Source organism: Polyodon spathula, chromosome 4, assembly GCF_017654505.1.
Source record: "Polyodon spathula isolate WHYD16114869_AA chromosome 4, ASM1765450v1, whole genome shotgun sequence".
In the NCBI taxonomy this organism is placed as follows: domain Eukaryota; kingdom Metazoa; phylum Chordata; class Actinopteri; order Acipenseriformes; family Polyodontidae; genus Polyodon; species Polyodon spathula.
In genome coordinates this window covers 74,592,454-74,615,459 of record NC_054537.1, presented here as the reverse complement: position 1 = coordinate 74,615,459, position 23,006 = coordinate 74,592,454, and the positions used below count along the sequence as shown (strand labels likewise).

Sequence of the window (23,006 nt, the reverse complement as noted above, 5' to 3'; positions counted from 1 at the left end):
CCCAGATAGCTGTTTTCTACCATTGTTCGGTATAAAACTGAAAAAAAGATCGGTAGCTGAACTGTTCCATTACTTTACCAGCTTCACATCAGCTATGCAACAGTTTATTTCAATATTTTAAAACCAAGATTGACAACATTCGCCAGCACATTCTCACCTCCTCTCATTCTTATGCTTCTGTAGTCTTTTAGTTTGCCTGGTTTTGTTGGGTCCTCTCTTTCTTGTTTCACACTGCTTACCAATGTCAATGTCTTGTACCAATGGTGGGCACCTGGAATTCAGAGGGTGAAGGCACTGGTCCTAGCCAGGACCCACTTACTCTGGTAAAGTCCCAACACATTTTACTAGTGGGTGGCATTAATGAGAGTTATGTTTTCACGTCTTCAGATTTGCAACCCACTCTATGTGGGAGTAGAGCTTCAACAGTGTAGTGATTTGTTTATAAATGTTTTAATTTGACAACATTTCACTAAACTTAGGGATGGGCAAAATGTTTATAAAATCATTTACATACTGGTTCCACAGAAATATGTAAAGGCATTGAGAATATGCACGTAATCCTCATGACTAATGCTCATGATGAGGTTATCTTAAATCTTGTGAGATATTCTTCACACATCATGAATCATGGAATCTCAATCACTTTGATCTTTGAGGGCTCCACTGTGAGCATCTCATGGGAAAAGCATCTTCAAAACCACACACTGTTTTATGATGAACAAGAAACAACATTTGTCAACCTTTATATACAAAGTACAGCGCATTTTTATGCTCTGAATTTCTACTCCTGAAAATAGTTTACTGGTGACTATTCTTAAAGTATGTAGAACAAAAATAAATAATTCCTGTAGTCTAATATGTACTACCATCACTTTGCAGATATCACATTTCTTACATGAAAAATTAGACAATGACTTTACTTGAGTGAAATATATATATATATATATATATATATATATATATATATATATATATATATATATATATATATATATATACACACACACACACACACACACACACACCCATACAAGTGCCCCTGTCCCTGCCGATAAGAAACATCCCAATAACATGATGCTTCCACCACCATGCTTCACAGTAGGGATGATGTTCTTTGGGTGATGTGCTGTGTTGGGTTTGCGCAAAACATAACGCTTTGCCACATGGCTACAGAATCTCCTGAGTGTGTTTTTTTTTTTTTTTTTTTTTTTTGCATACTTCTAACGGGATTCAAGGTGGGCTTTCTTGAGTAATGGCTTCCTTCTTGCCACCCTACCATACAGGCCAGATTTGTGGAGTGCTTGGGATATTGTTGTCACATGCACACTTTGACCAGTCTTTGCCATAAAAGCCTGCAACTCTTGCAAAGTTGCCAATGGCCTCTTGGTAGCCTCTGTGATCAGTCTCCTTCTTGCTCGGTCATCCAGTTTGGAGGGACGCCCTGTTCTAGGCAGGGTCTTGGTGGTTCCATACACCTTCCACTTCTTAATAATTGCCTTGATCGTGCTCCACGGGATATTCAAGGCCTTTGATACCCATTCCCTGATCTGTACCTTTCAACAACCTTGTCCCAGAGTTCTTTTGAAAGCACCTTGGTGCTCATGGTTGAGTCTTTGCTTTGAAATGCACTACCCAGCAGAGGGAACCTACAGAAACTGCTGAATTCATCCTGAAATCATGTGAATCACTACAATTTAACACAGGTAGAGGCTACTTGACTTGGTGCGTGATTTTGAAGGTGATTAGTTACACCCAAGCTAATTTAGGATTGGTATTACAAGGAGGGTGGACACTTATCCAACCAATCAGTTTTTATTTTTAATTAATTTTCTACAAATATCTAGAATATTTTTTTCATTTGGAAGTTGCAGGGTAGGATGTATAGATAAATGGAAAAAAAGCATTTTAATTCCAGGCTATAAGGCAACAAAAGGTGAAAATTTTGAAAGGGGGTGTAGACTTTCTATAGACACTGTATACATTAGGTAAGATTTAGTGGGATTATTTTGTTAGCACCATGTACTTTAATGGTCTGTTATGAATTGGGTGAAAACACTATACCTCATTAAGCCCACATGTTTGACAACCAATTCTTTACAACTATCTACCAAATAGCATGTGAAATTGATGCCAATTTCCTGAATTGCATGGAAAATGTCTGGGAAAAGTAAAGGTTTGAAACAGTTTCATACAATCAGTGCACATCACATTCTAAACAAATTCTGGGCTATCTTGCTGAACAGAACTAACTGATGAAGATCAGAACTAAGCAGTGCTGAACAGTATTGAATGAACTAATCTATTCATTTAGACTGATCGGTCAAGAGGATATTATAGTACGTTACCTACCTGTAAACAGATGCCCACTTTGGACAATGCACCATCCTGCATCAGCATTGGACTGAATGAATTGCTCACTGCTGAAAGTCCAAGTTGTCAGGAATGGTTGGTAAATTTGGACTAATATAAGCATTTCATGATTAAATAACCAATGCTGTTGTTGGATACAAACAAATCTACCTTTTTTAATACCACTGTAATGGTTTGATTCCTTTCAGAAAATGTTATTTTATCTTGTATTCATTGCTAACTTGGTACCTTCAAGAAATACTTGTTTGCGATTGAATCAGTTATGCATGATTTACTTCCATTTTTTTTTGTAAGTTAACTGCAGAAATTCATATTGTACCATTTCAATTTAGACATCTACTAATTGTGACTACATTCTAAGAAATACAAGACAGACTAACTTTAAATAGCATTCAACTACACTGAAGTATGACACATCTGCCGTCATGACAATTTTTAACCTTTAAATCTGAAAAATAGTACTAGCAAGATGACAAAGACTTTAAAAGACCCTTTAAAACACTCATAAAGAACTATGACTGTCACAGATGCACATTTACACTTAATATTTTTTAAAATGACAAATATGCTACGAAGCAGAATGTTACAAAGAACATTTTCTAAAGTTTGAATAGGTTACAGGTGTCAAAGTTCCATGGATAAGTTTAGTGATTTACTCTTGGAATCACAGATATTGCTAATTGTAACTTATCAGAGATAAAAAGAGATTTTAGAAACACATTTCTTGTCAAGGACATCTCATGGCTAGATAACCAATGCTGTTGTTGGATACAAACAAATCTAATTCATAAAGCCAGGTCAACATTATAGCAATTGTGTACACACTTACGTTATCATTTACAACATGATGTGGAAAAACATAGCACTCCCACTGTCAAAACAATTACCAAACAAACTAAGTCATAGATATGATTTTTAATTTACCTCACTTTACAAAGCTCAGTTAGCAACACATTATTGTTAAAAAAAATTAGTGGATTAATACATTATGTTCATAATGAAAGGATTGTGGGGAACATTTTATCTTTTTTTTTTTTTTGTATATTACAAAATCTGCACACTTACTGTAGAGTTGAAAATATTATTTGTAGGACCTTACATACCCACAGTACAACATATCTGCTTTAGAATGGACTGTTTTTATGACTGTTTGGAAAAGCCTTGAATACATTTTCATGTGTTTATAGCAAAAGTTATTCAGAATTGTCTAGTGCCTCATAATATGTCAGCATTATTTGGGGGCTGGTTTTCTGTTACTGAAATGTTCAAGCAGCAATGTTAAACAAGAAGCACAAAGCACACATGCAAATCAGTTGACAGTGTTTCTTTAAAGAGTTTTAATACAGGATTGTAAGCTCAAGCAATCACCCAAAAGCAAGAATAACAATCAGGTTTGGAGTTACAGTCAAAAATGGAACACTAGTAATACATACGTTTTTTTTTTTTTTTTTTTTTTTTTTTTTTTTGTTGTTGTTGTTGTTTGTTATTTTAAAAGCATGGCTTTTATACAAAAATGCAAAAAAAAAAAAAAAAAAAAAAAGGTTCATTGACATCTGTATTAGTAAACTACAGCAAAGTGCATCATGAATTTAACTGAACACAAAAGTGCAACAGATACATTATTGAGCACTGTAGAATTATGAATTATAGGGCAATTAGTAGGTACATAATTGTGGTTATAAAAATATTAAAAGGAATTAGTATTACCAACAGGGATATACTGGGAGGGAACCATATAGAAATGTGTGCCCAATTTATCAGTATCAGCTGCACCCCTGGATTCTGATATTTATAACTAATGGTTTTACACAATGAAAAAGTACCTGTATACAAGATAATAGTAACCAATTCACAAAGGAAATACTTTTAAGCAATTGTGGTTCATTATAACACAATATAAAGTCCCACATCTTTACCACTTGAATACTTTAAAAAAAACACCCTTAACTAAAAAGAAAATGAAGACAGTAGCTTAATACTTTTGAAAAACTTAACAGCAGCAAGTTTTGCTCATACATTTAAATGGTAATGATAATTTGGCAGGTGATACTGAAACAAAAATACTGCCAAAATCAACTGGTACAATTTTAGACAAAAAAATTGAAAAGTATAAAAAGTGCTAACCACCCCCTTTAAACGTCAGTTTCTACACAAACTTACTTAGACATGACAAAGCAGAATGTTCGACCAAGCTAAAAGATTTCTTAAGACAAATAACAACCAAAGGATTTGTAAGTCACAAACTGGAACAGGTCTTTCTGATTTGTATACTGAGCTGACAGTTTTACTTGCTACAGAAATACACAATATTAGTATCTCTGCATTCAATACCACCAATGTAACACCTTTCACTGCAGACCACTTGAAATAAGGAAAGGTCAATGGTATACACTGTACAGAAAATGTTGCTGTTCCATAATCCCTATTGTCTCATAAGGACTTGCAGGAAGCACAAACAACAAGAAGTTGTTATTTCATTAGCTTTCACCATCAGAGGGAAAAGAAGATGCTTCTGTGTAAAATGTTCAAAGTACTCTTTATCTTAACGTCAACTCTAACTTTGAGCCGTACAAAGGGAATGTTATTTAGCTTTTTTCTAATTAGAGAGTGTGGGCAGCTTAGATGGGCTTAATGTGATCTTGGGAGAACAGTTGACAAAAGAAAGGAATTACAGTGATTTGCAGTACCAGGCACTCCACAGATGAAGCAGTGTTACATTAAAAAGTAACCCATGAGAGTCAACCTCCAAGTTAAAGCTATATAGCCCTCTACACTAAAGTGCAAACTAAAATCATCTTAGCAGAACACTCATTTCAGAATTACTTCCCATTATATAACCCCGAATGCATTTTAAATTAATTTATTAAGAGATTGCTTGGAAAAATGGCTGGTAATACAGTTCTAATTGGAGCCACTGGTGCAAGTATAATTGAGTATTGTGAGTAAGTTGCTTATACAGCAGATAAAGAACTTTTTAATGTATCAAGGTTTCAAGGCTTCATTTTCTTTCCAGAAGTATTTATGGTACCTCGACAGATCGACAAACACAGCTTACAATACATTACAAAAACAGGTTACAAAAAAGTGAGACCTATCAAGCACTTGCACTGTTTCAATGGTGACTGAATCACATTCCGTACTTTCAACTTTCAGCACCATTCAGTAATTGCAAAACTAAAGCTTAAATGAGACCTGGTTCAGCAGAAGAGTGATATATAATATAAACTGCATTTCATTAAATGGTGCTGCTATGACACAGAAGAAAACACATTTGTCCTTAGACTTGCTGTCAGTCTCTTATTAACAACTATTTAAAAATAAAAAATGACAAAATGTGACTTTGTTTTTATTACAATTAAATACATTCTTCTCACCCACTAGAAAAACTTAGTAAACAAAGGAGTTTGCAAAATTCCCTGTAATTCCCAGTAATATCCGAGCACTTATTGGTTGCACTTATTTGTACTGTGTCTCAGCAAATCAAACTACTTTATTAATTAAAGAAACAGCTGATGCATTTAATGATTCTTTAAGCAAACATACAAAAGAAACCCCAAAAACTTTGTATCGTGTTGTCATTATCTACAGATAAAGAATACAGTCCAGTTTGACAGCTTTCATTGACAATTATAATTGTAGATTCTGAATTTTTTTTTTTTCCTGATACCTCAGTTGTTTAATAGTTTATGATTATTCATTATTTGCAAACTGTATAATTTGGCTACATCAATAGGTCATTTTGTTTGCCAGTCCAGTTCTGAAACCACACCCATACCATTTCTCAAGTGACTGTATACAAGAATGTTTCATGTTTTCTTGTATTGTAAATATGATACCCTTTGATAAATGAACTTTAAAAAAAAAAAAAAAAAAACTAAAGTTTACAGAGATTCTGGCTATGCCTCAATAAAAATGTGTTAAAACTATCCTTAAAAAAATAGATTGTGTCCTTGTGTTCTCAAAGCTCACCTTTTTTGATCCCTTCCTGGATCCTTCTTTTTCACCTCCAAAGAATTTTCCCAGCTGGTCTAGTAGACCAGTGTCCCTTTGTCCCCTGGATTTGCCTCCGTGTTTCGCCTGGTCCGTGGAGCTTGTAGATGCCATTTGTGGTGTTCAGTGGCCCTCAGGGAACTCTTCTGGCTAGTTTTCAGTAATATCCGAGCTATCGGAAGCTGGTCCACTGTCCTCCTGGATGGTCTGAAGCTCATCTGACTCCGATGGGCGATCTTTGAAGGTGTTGTCTTTGCGGCCTGGTGCATCCCGGGAAAAGAGGCGGACCAAGTGTGGGCGACTTGCAGCGTGGTCAGCTGTGTGGGCCTCGTTCCAGGCATTCTCTGTGTCTGCTGCACCCTTGGAGTCTGTCACCGCTGTCTTCTCAGAGGAGGTCCTATTGTTCTGGTTCACATCTGCCTCTACATGTCCTGCAAACAACAAGGGATCTATGAATGTTGGCCTATGAAAAACAGCAGGAGAACAATTAGACCCTTTTTATTCACTTCTTGAGGCAAAAGACCCAAAGATAAGTTATTTTATAGAAAATGCATAGAGGATTGGGAGTTTTTAAAGACACAGCATCCTTAATCATTACCAAAAATCCTATAAAAAGTATTAACAATCTAGCAACATGCAGACTTTACATATTTCTTCCATTCTGACACTGAATTAATTAATTCTATTTTTCTTTTATAACTGATTCCAAACAGAGTGGGAACAAAGTAATGTTACAAGTGAATAGCTGCCTAAATGTGAATTTAAAAAGCAATGTATTGTGAATATCACATACATTACAGTTTTATAAATTCCTCTTTCCTCTTATGTCTTGTAGAAGCTTTACAGTAAAAATGTCCGTACTAATCTGGCACTAAGGAAGGAGGCAAGCAGATTTAGTTAAATCAAGAAGGGTGGAATTTGTTTAAGTACAATCTGGAACACCAGGGTGTATTTAGTTATTACAAAAGGCACAAATGAAACCTTAATATTGAGGGAGAAAATAAAATTTTTGCAACATTTGCCTTGATTCTCCAGACAGAGGGTAAATGCAGCTAAGGGCAATACACAGCAATTGATGATACAGAAAAAGAGTACGAACCTAATAGCTTAGTGTGATTTTAAAATGTTTGAATGTTTAAGCAGTGATAACAGTGATAATGTATAAAGTTGCAGAATTTCAGGTTTGGTCTCAATTCACAAAATGCATGAACAATGTTGATACTGTACTAAGATAGATGCAGTAACAAAGCACCAGAGACTCTGCATACTAATATTTTCACAACAGTTGTTCTTTGTGTTGCTGCATACAGTTATTTATGGCAAACAAAGGATGCTGTATCATAAAAAAACAACTTTAGCTATTTGTTTAATACAAACGGAAAAACATAACTCCTGGGGATTTAGAACCTACTCCACAAGTGTGACATTTTCAAAATCCACTAATTAGAAGAGTTGATTTGTTTAAGCAAACTTATATAGCACACAGTCCAAGAGAATTTACTGAAATAAAGGAAGCCACCTTCCCAACTGGGGTATATCCATCTGTAGGGAAACTTACGCCTTCCACTTCTTTGGAAATTGATTCCTAGGTTTTTTTGCAGGGCTTTAAAAATGTATTAGGAAAAATTATTATTGAATTGGAAAATGTCATAATTATTTGTAACTGGATCTTCTTCCAGGTCGAGATGAACTCCACACATCAATCTTTGATCTCGTTGCTGAGTGTTAATCTTGGCCCGGAAGAAATCAATTACCAGCAATTATGGCATGCTTAGCAATTCTGATGAACTCCACATTCAGAAAAATGTTCTGTTATTTATGTATGCTATTTATTTATTCACTTATGCTGTATCACTTATAGTTAAACAAAATACATCAATCTTTACTTATGTATGCTGTATCAACTATATGTAAAACTCTAGCTGCCCGCGGCGACTAAAGTCACCCACCCACTGAGCATTTTTATACTGCCTGCGGCGACTTTTAGTCGCCAAAAACGCATTAATGTTTTTTTTTTTTTTTTTTTTTTTTTTAATTTTGGTCCAATCAAATGCTCGTTGCTAGGTATAAAATGTTGCACATTCATAAAAATAATAATAATAAAAAAAAAATCAAAGTAATTTTTTAATCGTTTGTATTTTGTTTGGACAGCATACATCGCAATGTCATGATCTGAAAGATGAGAGTTGTAGGCGATTGGAAAATGGAAAGAGACCGAGATATAAGAGAGAGCTCAGATTTGTTTTTGTTTAAGTGCGATAGCGACAGGAATTTGAGGGATTTACTGAGGAAGATGTAGCAGGGCCGGAAGATGTAAACGAGGGTGAGGAAATGAAAAGATCAGACTCAGAGGAGTTAGTGACAGTGAGGGAGGAGACAGCCAGGTTGACACTGACAGGAGAAGGGGCGCATTAAGGGGAGTGGCACGAAATGACAGGCAGGGAGAGAGAGAGTGCTGGGTGGTCAAACCTACTGAAAACAGCAGGGAAGGAATAAATGAGTTCAGTCCGTCATAATCTGAGCCAACACGAGTATGGAGTAGTGCTGACCCATATGATTATTTTATTAGTATGTTCACTCCTGATTTGATTGAGTTGATGGTGGCAGAAACAAACCAGTATGCTGAGGCAATTCATATTAGCGGTACTCTAGCCCCTCATTCCCGCTTTCACGATTGGAAACCTACCAATCGACAGGAAATGGAAATATTTATAGGGCTCCAAATTGCAATGGGTCTAGTCGTAAAGCCACATATTTCCAATGACTTGAGTACTAATGTCCAGTTACCTGGACACCTAATTTTTCAAAAGTGTTGTCCAGAAAACACTATCAGATTTTAAGTTCTGTTCTGCATTTCACTGACAACAGTCTGAGAACTGAGAGGTCTCAAGCAGGATACGACCCCGTTTAAAGTTTGCCCTCTTCTGGATAAATTAATTGAAATTTTCCAAAGAGAGTATTATCCCTCCCAAGATTTGGCTGTGGATGAGTCAATGATATCTTTCTGTGGACGACTCTCTTTTCGGCAGTTCGTTCCAAACAAACGTCACAGTTTTGGAATAAAAAATGTTGTCCTTGCTGACTTGCATACAAACTACACTTATGCACAGGATGTGTACACTGGTGGAGCATATTACTATGATAAAGATGTGGGAATTGGTTACAGTCTAGTCATGCATCTGCTGAACACCACAAAACTGCTAGGAAAGTGTACTGCTCGTAGTGCACACCCGACAACTTTTACACTTCCCCTGCTCTCTTTGAGACACTGCACAAAAAAAACACACTGGAGCTTGTGGCACTGTTAAAGTAAATCAAAAAGGAATACCATAGGAATTCAAAAATAATAAAATGAAGCTGGGATATCCCCCGTTGTTTTTGGAGAAAGGGCTTCTTTTAGCTACAAGTTTCAAAGATGCGGGAACAGTTACTTTGCTTTCTACCATACACGACACATCAATGATTTCAAAGAGAATCCACAGCAAGGGGACCAGAAGGGTTTCGAGTAATCCGAAAACCAAAGAGCATTGAGGATTATAATCGATACATGGGAGGTATAGACAGAGCTGACCAACTGTGCTCTTATTACAGCTTTCAGCACTGCTCGGTCAAATGGTACCACTGCGTATATCACCATGCAAAGAAGGTAGCGTTAGTGAATGTGTTCATCATTTTTAAAAAAAGCACAAACACAAATACAACGGCTGTTGAGCTCAGAGAGAGGATTGTGCAAACGCTCCTGAACAAGGTTACAGCAAGAAACTCAGTATCAGCCCCAGTGACGGAAATGCCAGCAGTGCCAGCTAGACTATTAGGGAGACATTTCCAGGGGCAGCATGAATGATTTTGATTACATGAGAGTAGATGTTAAAAACTTCATGCTGATTTGAACCCGACTCGCGCCAAGATAAGCACCAACTAAGACGTAGCTTTACAGTAAACTAATGTGATCCATCTCTATCTCCATCCATTTGCGTTGCTTTCCATCTGTTGATGTAGATATCCTTCTGCCTGGTGTTAATGGCTGAAGTGTAATGCTGACTCCAGGGATCTGCTTATTTTGCCTCCCCAGCGCATCAGCACTCACAACGACTATGATGCTCGCCCCGGGGATCAACCACAGTGCGGTCTCCCCAGCGCATCAGCATGACAACTGTCTGGATTGAGCTAAGTAGGGTACATCTCTTGGGTCTTCAAGTGGGCACCTTATGTCCTCGGTGTTTCGTCCACTAGCCCACGATACCTCAAGAGGGCTCAACAGTGACTCTGGTGTCCCAGCATCATCCCCCTCTGTCTCCCACTCAACTCAGCCCAGCTTACTTACCCATACTTCAGCGTTGCTGAACCAGACATCTCTGAGAAACCAGGTTGTAGAGTGTGCCACAAATCCTCGACAACCCACCTGCACTGGGTAAATTTGGACTCTCCATCCTCACCATTCCGCTTCTGCAGCTAGTTGAGCATACCGAAGTTTCTTCCTCTCATACGACTCATCCACAGGCACTGTTAACTCTACCAGATAAACAAGGTGTGCTGATCCAGATCACAAGACAATGTCTGGTCGAAGGTTAGTGGTGGCAATCTCAGATGGAAAAATAAGCCGTTGACTAACATCTGCCAGCATCTTCCAGTCTCTAGCAGCTTCCAGTTATCCTGGGCGAAGCTTGGTTTTAATACCTTTTCTTGGTGGTTGCTCTCCTGGGCGGAGGAATATTGTCTTTTGTGTGTAATGCTTTGATGGAACTGGTGGCAACTTATTGATCAGGTTACACCAAACATGGTGCCAACTAAACCGTCCTTGGCTAAGACCCACCTTACATCCTGTCAAAATGTGCCTTAATGTTGCAGGTGATGAACACAAAGCACATGAGGGATCCTTACCCGCCCAGAGGTTTAGGTTCTATGGTGATGGCATTACATCATTTGTTGATCTGATAAGGAAACTGATCCTGCTCTGTTCCATTGTCCATAGGTCTTGCCAGCCGATCTTGCATTGTTCCACACTCTCCCATCTCATCCATTCTCCCTGCTTGGCCTGGGAAATGGCCTTTACACACCTGATCCTCTCCTCCTGCTTTTGCACGTTGTTGACTACCAGCTTCCTCCATCGAGCTGGGGTTGCCTTGTGCCATGTAGGATGAGCTGAACTGAGACCAAGACCATGCTGAACTTGCCCCATAATATCACAGATTCGAAGGGCAGCCTTAGCATCTTCCACAGCTTTCTTTGCCACCCATTTTCTTCCAGTTTTCAACACAGGTGCTGCCTCCCTTACGGATTTGTTGCGTGAATCTACTAATGTAATTTCCAGTTGGAGCTTGACGCACTTAAACTCCTCGGTTAGAGCAGAGACTGGTAGCTGCAGTATTCCTTTACCATAAAGTCCCACTCTACTGAGGCAGCAACCCTTCCACTGCTTGTTGTCTAACTTCTCCCACACGAAATGTGTCCTTTAGTTCCCCGTCGTACCATCTCCCTAGACTCTTCACTGGCTTCTCGGACACTAGTGATATTGCCTCATTATTAACATAGAACCTTTTATCTCCAACGTTACAGATTGACTGTAAAGTCTGCACTGGCAGAAAAAGAGGATGTTCAGATATTCTGACAGGGAGAAGACAGGAAAGGAAGAGAGGTGCTTTTTTTTGGAGGTAGGACTCTTTTAGAATGTTGGTGGCCATCTTGGTTGGGCAGGCTGGCAGCACAGTGTTCCAAAGCAGAAAGTATGTGAAAGAACTAAACAAAATATATAAAAGTAATATTTACTATCCAACCTTGCCTCACTTATTTTATTGACGGATTCATATATTAAAAATGTACTGCAGACTCAGCCACAGTGGAAAATAAAAAATGCCCCCTCGGGAAGACTATTGTTGCCTCCAGGGTGTGGCTTCGGGCATTACAGCTCCCTGTCGGAAGCAATGGTCTTCTCTCGGGTCAATAAATTTCTACTATTCTACTCCTCTCCAGTCCATATTTAAGTTTAAAATAAAGCACCTTAAAATATCAAATAAACCAAAACAAAATGCATTTCTTGCCATTATTGTTTAATTTAGACTATTAATAAATACATTTTTTGTGGTTTATTTTATATTTGAAGATGCTTTATTTTAAAATAACTAGAAGCCTATACACGTTTAAACAGGAAGTTTCACATATGAATAGCTCTATGCCATTGAGAGGCATGAGTAAAATAACAGACACAAACCAGAGTTGTAAATCAGGAAAAAAATGATAACACATCAAGGGTAAGCGCGAAACTTTGATATTATAATAAGATTTGTACATTTGCATACGAAAGTACTTTGAAACTAACAGTCGTAACTAAGCTACCGCAGCAGGGATGAAACTAAGTTAAGGGACTAAAAATGTATTTTAATAGATCGCGGGTAGGTTTATGGAGTCACAAAAAACTATGAAAAGTCAAGATACGAAAAAAAAATCTATGATACATAGAGCCCTTATTGTTCAAATTCAGAATTGTTAGGAAAGAGCAGAATACCGCTATGTAATGTTGGATGATGCGGGCAAAGCACTCTAGACAGTGGAGCCATCAGGCAGTAATCAAGCGCACACAGTAAAATGGACTGTCATTAATGTTTAAGATGTAGGTGATTTAAGTTAAAAACAATTCTTGATGAACAAGTTGATTACTTCAAAAATTAAGAATTAAATGTCTTAATTGTCCAATGTCTTACATACCAGTTGGGTAACTTAATTAGGATATGTTTTTACTTTGTGAGAAATTTGGCTGATTTAAAAGAATATACTATAATAGGCTCCTATTTCTTTAAGTACACACCTGCCCTCAACACATCACAGTGTAGAAGTAGTTTTCCAGCACACCTTGACACATTGGTGGGATGGCTTCCAGGGATATACCAGGGTAAATTCTGACAGAGTAATTAATCATTTACAGATAAGGGCACAGGGAAGCAGGAATTATAACCCATGTGCGCAGCATCTTCTACCGCTCTATAAACATCTTGCATATATGACATGCTTAAAGAGCTTCTTAATAATCAAACTCTGCTTTAATTAATCCAGAATAATGAAATTCACCAAATACTTTGGAAAGGCACCTTACTGCTTTTCAGAGTCTGTTTAACAAGGCAAATGGAAAGGAAGCATGGCATACATTACCCTGAACAATAACATTATTGCTGTATTTAACATATTACTGGAAGAGATTGGATTTTAACAGGGGAGTAAGTGATGAAGATATGTGTCAATTGAAGCAGGCATGTAGAGGCTTAATAGTCTCATTTAATAAATAAACTGAAGGGTTCAAAAGCCAATTACAAATACATAAATTACATCTAAATGTTAGTGATGTGAAAGTCTTGGTCTTTACAGGGCAATTAGAAATGGCTGAGGGAATGAGGATAATGTAAACTAGGAGCACAAACTGTAGAATTTCAGAAGAGCTGGAGTATGCGCACCTGTAACACAGACAGGAATGACATTGAATCATAGAGCCAAAGTGAATCCAGCGATTAGGGTTATATCCCAAATGTTTCTGAAGAAAAGACAGTGATGTTTAGTACTGACTAATATTTTAAACAGAGCATTAGAAATGTCTTTCTGACTAAAGCAAAGGATGAAGATTAAAGCTAGGAAGTGTAGGTCTTCAATGGGATGTTAATATGATTTTAGAAGGCTTGTTGACATTACCATTATATTGACGTTTGGCAGTGTATCCCTAAGCAGCGGTTTGACTTGAACACATTAAAAGTACAGGGAGACACTTACTGAAATTGCACTGCACCTTACTATTTTTCTTTTTATTGCATTTGTTTATTTATTTTCAGTAATGCAGTTTTCATAATGCATTTAAATGTACAAGGCTGTATTGGAGGTTTTGTGATTGAGAATTTCATAACAGTCAAACCTGTATTAACAGACCACTCAAGGGACAGTCAAATAGTGACAACAGGTGGTCTCCTAAAAGAGGGCTTTTATCTTTTATACCCTATACTTAAATCCTTAAACACTTAAGGCCCTGATACATGTATTTTCATTGCATCCTGAAATGAATGCCAGAATAAGTAAAGTTGTTTTAAACACTTTAAAAACAATTTAAACTTGTCTGTCATCATATATTATTTGTGTCATTAAAAATATTAATATATATATATATATATATATATATATATATATATATATATATATATATATATATATATATATATATATCTCTTATATGGAAGGTTTGCTTATTTTGTGTTATGGGGAAAATAAGTCCATAGGTAAATAATTTATATCATGCTTACAATATTTACCACAGCAGATGAAGCAATCACCACTGAAACTCTCCTAGACATCTTATTATATATACAAATTAAGTCCTGAGAAAAACTTTCAGTCAACTTCCAATTTCTGCACACATTACATTTTGAAAAACAGTTGATCAAAAAATACCTTCCAACATGAGTTGCAGTTCTTGGGCAGGGGTAGAATCGGTACCTTTTGTGCGAGAAAAGGGTAAAACAAATTTACGTGAATGAGAATCTGATGGATTTGAAAACAGTTTAGGACAGCGGAAGATGGAATGTGAAACAAACACATTGTTATATGTTTTAAATCTTAAGTGAGAGAAACTTAATTTGTGGGATAAAATATTATGCTTAAAGGTTAAAATGCATTTTACTGTACAGCTCTCATGGCTATAGATTATCAAAGTACACATGATTTCTGCATGCACACATTCTGGGTGTTTTCTATGGTTTTGGTTTCATTATTGCTTACCAAGCTCATCAGAAGCTAGTGTACAAACTGCATTTTGGCTGCTGTACTGTCACCCTTGACACTATGCACACTCCTGTGGCTGTCACTTTCTGTCGGACACTGAAGCCGATGGTCTCTATAAATGTAATGGAATCTCAGATACACAAAAATCATAGGTATTAAACACTGCTGACCAAAGCAAGGGCTTACAAAACGTTACACAATCAATATATTTAAATATTTTTAGGATGTTTTAAAATGTAGCCTTTAAACACTGTTGGTGCTGCATGCAGTATGAGGTCATGTACAATCTGCCTATTTACATGTAAGGAGTGGCACAGCACCCACACTGGCAGCACAGAGTAAAAGAATGCAGCGAGTGGGACTGCTTCACAACATGTCTTTCTTGTTTCGAAAATACTTTTGGCATTCTGACCGTTCACCGAGGATCAGAAGGTACTTGAAGGAAAACAAAAAAGCCCATGGATAAAGCTAGTGGGACTAAAAATGGGCGAAATTCTATAACCATGAGAAATATGTGGCAAAATTCCAAGCAACCCACTGAGGCTAAAAATCTCAACTAACAGCAGCAAGTTTCTAAAGCACCCACCAGCTTGACAAATAATGTTTCTTTTTGTTTATAAGCTGCATATATTTTATTTATAATTAACATACAATGCTTTTTTTTTCTGGAACATACAGCACAGTTTACTTTTTTCAATGTTGCCTGATTCTTGACTTGCCGAGCTCATGTTCTTTCCTTCACGGTTTAGTTTAACTGACGTGGTTTTGGGTTTATTTTCGTAAGCGTACTATTTAGGACAATGTTTTTGATAAAAACCCTCTATGCGTTTGGCTGCATACAAGCCAAATTGCAGCCATCGATTACCATGACATTAATAACATAGTATTATGATCGCTTTGCTGCTAGAGATTTTGAAAAATATCAATAGAAACATGCCAACTCAGGTATGTTAATCCTTTATCCCCTGAGCACTTTCTTTGGATGGAAGGCCTGACACTTTAGAAATGAACCCAATAGATGCCCATTTCTTGAGGAAAGGGTGATGCAAGCACTGATGCAAAATTGGGTCTTTTAGGCCATTAAAGTTTTCTTTTTTTCAGTGAAAGATATTTGTTCAGTTTTGGGTAAAGAAGCCTTGCCAACTTAGGGGTAGGTGTACTAAGATGGGCCAGTCGCAGCACACACCCCAATTAGCATTTTTGTTGCGACACTTAAAGCAAAGTATTCATTTTGTCGTATGCACAAAGAGAAAATCTGTTAATAAAAGAGCCACAATATACCAATTTAAATATTTGTTGCGTCACCTCAGCAAGCTCTCTATTGCTAGAGCTGTGCAATATTGCTCAAATAAATAGGGGGAGTTGAGTTGTGGTTTGCTGCAGCAGAGGGTGCCCAAAGGATAGTGTCTATACATGCAGGGGTGCAAGAATCAAAATAAAATTGTTATGCATTCTGTTCTGTCTTCATTTTACCTATTTTAATACTGTTAAATATATAAATCATTACACTTAAATAACACTAATGTGTTTTGGGTAGGCTACACATTATATTATGAAGAAACATATAAATCTATACAGTACACTATACAATATACAGTACAGTAGTAAAATCAAAATGAACACCTAGAGCACTTTCTTTTTACTTTAGCTTGTAGGCTACCAGTATGGTAACACAAAAATAAATCATGCTGCTGCTTTGCACACATTGGTGTACGATGCAAATAAACTGTTATTTTAAACTGAAACTAAATTATTTTAGCACTGTTTATTATTATTATTATTATTATTATTATTATTATTATTATTATTATTATTATTATTATTATTATTATTATTATTATTATAAATATTAATAATAATAATAATAATAATAATAATAATAATAATAATAATAATAATAGAGAGAGAGAGAATACATGCATGTCTCCAGTCATGTGGTTTTCACGAGCATGTCGCCTTTAAACCAAAATTGTAGGTATTAGTACTGCCCATAGCCTTATATTTCTTCGCCTATTGATTTGTCCCATTGCTGCTGTACGTTATGCATCCTGGGCAGGTCAAACATCAGGAAAAACTTGCAGATTGTGAGTCCCATTTTGCGATTTCATCGGTCAGTGTGTGATGCTTGCTCACAAAGATTTTTCTGCGATCGCATTGGGCAGTGTGTTCCGGGCTTTAAGGACTGCAGACCTGTATTGCACTCAATCTACTAATCTTACAGCCAAGAGTTTTATCTGCCACCTAATGCCCAGTTCAGTGTTCAAGGTTAGATCATGTGAGGTAAAGCTATTTATTCATTACCAGGTAAAATAACACTTTTTTTATACATCTTGTTTAACAGTTTTTTGGGTAATGAGCTCCTTCAACAAGCTAACCCTTGGGTCAAAAACTGACAGTTAATATTTTGTCTTCCACAATGAAATCCCTATGGTCACGGGCAAATTCTTCTGGGGGTTTTGTGTGTAGGCATTTTTGTACATTTTGCCAGAATTCAGTTTTAAATCCTTCATATCTTTACTATAATACAGTTTTAAATCCCGCTAACAAGCCTCCACCCTGATTGTAATATCATTTTAAATCTCGTAAGCGAAGTCTCCAATAGAAATGTAGGAATGTCTTGCACCACCACTGTGTAAAATAAAACTGGAAAACACTGAAGTTTACAGGAAAATTACTGTTTACTATGTATAATAATAATACTACTAATAAAAATAATAGAAATGAACAACAAAGTTTGGTATATAAAATCCCAGAATAGATACCCAGTTGTTATGTAAAATCCCAGCAAAGATTTTCTGTAATTATATTTATGTAGGCAATAACCACTTGACTTTTGTAAAGGGACTAAGAGTTTTTAAGTTTTTATTTTTTCCTTGAACCAGTGTTAGTCTCGTGCATGATCAGTATAAAACTGTTAGTGCTGATTATTACAGCTTTAATTACTTCTTGTAAATGGAAACTACTACTAAATTGATTAAGAGATGTAATCTTTGTTTTTTTTTTTTTTTTTTTTTTTTTTTAATGAGTACTGAGTTTTACTGAAATATACCTTAAAAACAACCCCCTAAAAAGTGAAATGTAATTAGCTAAGTAGGCTAGTTTTACTTTAAGGGGCTAGGATAGAGTCTGAGGAGAAAAGTCTATATTCCCTGAAGCCACGAAACCTATTGCACTGGGAGTGACTTAATGTATTTCCAAGAACAATGGTGTCAAACTGTAGCAAACAGCAGCAGTGATAGATGACCCCTGCAACAATATCTGCCTTTGAGCTGCAACTCTAGTGATTAGCTTAAACAGTACCAGTGCTTGTACCAGTTAGTGGTAGCTACTGCCAGAAAATGTAATGCAAGAGGCGTTTCATAAAAACTTTTAATACAGTAAGGGGAGCTAGATTTCTCTAAAGCCACTCAATGCAGACTCCTTCAACAAAAGTAATTGATGAATTACACAAGGAGTATCACTTACCTATTCCTGAAGCTGCAAGATTAATTAGTGTAATTAAGAAAACAAATGTGCAACATTATTCTTACTCCAACACAATGAACTTACACAGTTGAGATAGAAAGCCCCTTTACCCCAGGCTTTACTGCATTGCTCTCAGCCAGTCTGGTTTTCTACCAGAATGATTTCCAATTAAACAGAGCCAGCAAGCTCATTGAGCGATAAATAGACCAGACTGGTTTCAGACATGAATGAATGCACACTTCTCTTTTTTGTGTGAAATAATCACCACAGATGACACCTGTTATTATCAGTAAAATATAAGGACGGTGACATTTCTGGGCCAGCACTCCAGGAGCCAGATAGTAAAGGCAGTTAATTTGGCTTATTACTGGTGTTTTTGCTGAAGAAACCTTTGCAGAACCATTAGCAGGCTAATGAGAATTATAAACATTCATAAACACTGGCGTATACCTTTACTTTTGTAAAGAAGTCAAGATGTGTGTGTGTTATCCCTTATGGAAAAAAAACATATATTTTTTATATATGGCAGAAAAGTATGACCCTTGTATTTTTCATATATAGAAATTGCCCCCTTTATTTATTATATATATATATATATATATATATATATATATATATATATATATATATATATATATATATATATATATACTGGATATATATTTAAAACTTTATATATTTTAGTCTATAATCCATATATTTATTTTATATGTTGAAAATATATGGTGCATCATATATTTTCATTAGTCTATAATCCATATAAAATAAATATATGGATTACAGACTTAAATACATTTTAAATATATCCCATATATTTAAAATACATAAAAAGGGCCAATTTCTATATATGAAAAGTATAAGGATCATACTTTTCTACCATATATTAAAAATATGTGCTTGTTCCATCAGGGATATCATTATTACCCTTTGGCACTTTACAGAATCACTACAGTAAGGTACTCCATTTTTGTATAGGTATATCCACAGATTCTGAAACCCTCAATAACATGAGAAAAATAATGTCCCTACCAAGTTTCATCACAATTGGATCAGCTATATTTTAAAAAAACTTGAAAGTGTGACATATGGATGTAGAGGTGCCTCACTATATCCTTAGCAAAGGATAATAATATATGGTTGGTATGTTCATGGACACTGGTGGTATTTCAGCCCTTTTTTGCAAGTACTTCTTGACATGATAAAATAATTACTTAGTGCAGTTAAGGTGAAGTGTGCCACGATAGTGCAGCAGTTTATAAGCTTAACCCATGCTTTGCAACTTTTTCGTGTTTATTTCCAAGCTAATACATTGAAACAAAAATTAACTAATCTATTCTGGGTAAATACATTCTAAAGAGGCCACATTTCTTTAGCTTTATGGAAAATGTAATTCCATGGCTTTTTAGGAAGCTCTTTTTGGGAAGAAGAAAAAAAAAATAAAATAAATATAAATAATAATATATAAAAAATAAATATAAATATAAATATATATATATATGAAAACAACTTTCGGGCTACAAACAAGTGCCACACCCACAAAATGTGCAGCTCCATTTAAAATGGCTTCGATATTAAAAAAAATGAAAAACAAACAATCGGATACAACTTAATATATTTTTATTTATGAACATGATACATAACATTGTCAAAGCAGAAACACCGTAATTACAGTGAAAATTTAACTTATTGTTTTTACAAAAAGAACACATATTCATAAACATGAAAAACTGTAATAAAATAAACTTTACGCAATAAATTAGGTGTAGAATGCTGTATGCACACATACAATTATAAAACATAAATAACTAGTTATAAAAATAGCATAAAACAAAAATATAACTTCTGCAACGTGAAAGCGCTTTTAGTGAAACAAAGGTCAAAGGCTGTCTGTTTGTTCAGAGTTCTATTACAGCTTTCTAAGTACAATCTATGCAGAAAACACGTTTTTCAACTGTACCAGTGCATTTGCCACATGATTGCCTTTTCACAACGAGCACAGACATCAAAAGTTCTGTTTTTAATGCATTTAGCAACCTTTATTCCGTGTGCCAGTGGGCGCAGCACTGGTTGAAGGCGAGGGGCATTTGCCAGCCGGCTTTTGTGTCTCAAAATGTTTCTGCCGTAGCAAAGGGGCCAGCTGTAAAATGAAGTCCCTCCGAATGATTGTGTTGCCGGTGCACTGCTTTTACAAAACCAAAGCGTTGATGGCTGCCAGGTCCAAAGCATTATAAAAAACAGCCACAGGCCACCTGCGAGTACCGCCTTTGACAGAATACAGCCGTGCCATTTCATCCAGTATATCAACACCGTACTTCGTTGCTTTGTAAAATGCAACAGTTTCTGGTTTTCGTTTTGCATCAGTTCTGATGGTTACTGATCTGTATATTACATTGATTTCAAAATGCCGCATAAATTGCGGGTTTGGCGGTTGAAGTAGTAAGTGCTTATAACTAATTCATTTTTATGATTCTGCAGCTGAAACATCATATGCGTATTCAAATACGCAGTAACACTTAAGAACGGACATGCACGAGATATTCACATACGCAGGGATATTTAAATTTGAACAGCAAAAGCAGTTTAAAAAACGGCTATGTCAGTGCTAGTGTTAAAATAATCTGATTAACACATTAAAAAGAAAATGTTAGGATTAAATCCCTTTATATATTGTATCTCAACAGAAGTGAAATAATGTACATGGCTCGTATATGCGTTCTATGTTCCACAAAGGGTACACTGTGTTGTAGTTTGTGATTTTAAAAGGTAAATTAAAAGCAAATTCATGTAAAAAAAGTTAAATAGTGACTATCTTTCTACACCACTTAACTGTGAAAAGAGTATTTAAAATAATTTTATTATTCAGGTAGCCCCTTTTCAAGTATGTTCTGTTTCCATTAGGGCTGGCAATTAATTGCAGTTAACCTCTGTGATTAATGTGTTAATTCTCTGGGAGACACATTTTTTAACACACGTTTATCACACTCCTTTGTCTCCTCTTAATGTAATGTAATTCATTTTCTGCAACAACAAATTAAACCCACCAGTTTCGACAGAGTACTTTTAAAAATTCAGGATTGCTGCAAACACATGAATCAATACTTACAACACAGTGCTCTTGCAAAGTCGACAGCTACCAACTGAGGCCCTGTAAAACACTGTAGCTTTGTTTTATTTCAATAACCACATTTATTTTAAACAATATTATTTACAGTTATGAAGGATGTAACCGTTACTCAGTGAATGGTTTGTTTTATTAATGCACTACCAGCATGCCCCTACCCCCTCAAGGAAGTGTGCATGCACAAGTGACTAATCAAGACGTATGCAAAGCTGAGACTGAGAATTCTAAGGTGGACAGCTTTTATCCAGAATATGCTCATAAAAGATGTAAAAAGCTATTAACCTGTCTACGTTACAACTGTGAAACATTAGTAATATCATAGATACTGTAACAAGTTGGGGCTTCACTGTACTAACTAGGTGCTGCACTCCTGATGAACTCTAGTGACACTCCCTGATTGATGAGATCCGGGAGCCTGCTGGTGGAGCAAGGGATGATGGAATGAAGTACTCCAGAGAATGAAAAATGACAAAGAAAGCAGCATTTAAAGAGAACAGGAAGTAAAACTGCTGTTGTTTTGATGTATCTGTCACTCTGATACTATTGTATATAACACCTCTAATGCTTTTTGCCAAGGACAATAAAACAAAAAACAAGCAAAAAATTAGTTGTATGTTTTCCCATGCCCCACACTGTTAGGGAATTGATAAATGATCCAGTAGGTCTAATGAGAAGTTATATATAAATGCGAATTTCTTGTCTGTTTATTCCAGAATGTCTACACTGTGGGGGTACAGCATTTAGCAGTGGTTAAAGACATGGCATGTAACCAAGAGGCCCCCGGTTCAAATCCCAGCCACTGACTCATAGTGTGTCCCTGAGCAAGACTTAACCTCCTTATACTTCGTCTTTCGGGAGAGACGTAAGTGACTCTGCAGCTGATGCATAGTTCATGCACCCAAGTCTCGTATCTTGTAAAGCATTTTATGATGGTGGTCCACTATGAAAGGTGCTATATAAAAATAAAGATTATTATTATTATTATTCCCCATGCACAGTGTCACCTTGCATGTACTTCTGGAATATCTTATTTCCTCTTGTCTAACTTTCAAAGCAAAATTGTTAATATTGTGGCAAACTAATATAGCAACAATGGCTAGTCCACATAATTTCTGTTCTGACCAAGTCATCACTTGCAAAATAACATATTTTCTAGATTGTTGTGCAAGGGTAGGGGCTTACCCTCTCATAAATAAATACATACAATTATATATTTAACTACCCATACAAAGCTAACCACTAGTTAACCCCAATTCCCCTTGTTTCAGTTTCATATAACCTGCAAGTCCGTACAGAAAGGTTTCAAATA

General features: G+C 36.1%; 1 protein-coding gene across 1 annotated transcript in view; it reads right to left on the bottom strand.

Annotated features, from left to right (window-relative positions):
• The window catches only part of LOC121314846 (myelin basic protein-like), an 84,511-nt gene that overhangs the window by 22,266 nt on the left and 39,239 nt on the right, over positions 1 to 23,006 (bottom strand). Inside the window, 2 exon segments of the mRNA XM_041248559.1 lie at positions 6,340 to 6,791; positions 14,782 to 14,826. Of these exon segments, the coding sequence (XP_041104493.1) occupies positions 6,340 to 6,791; positions 14,782 to 14,826 (497 nt within the window).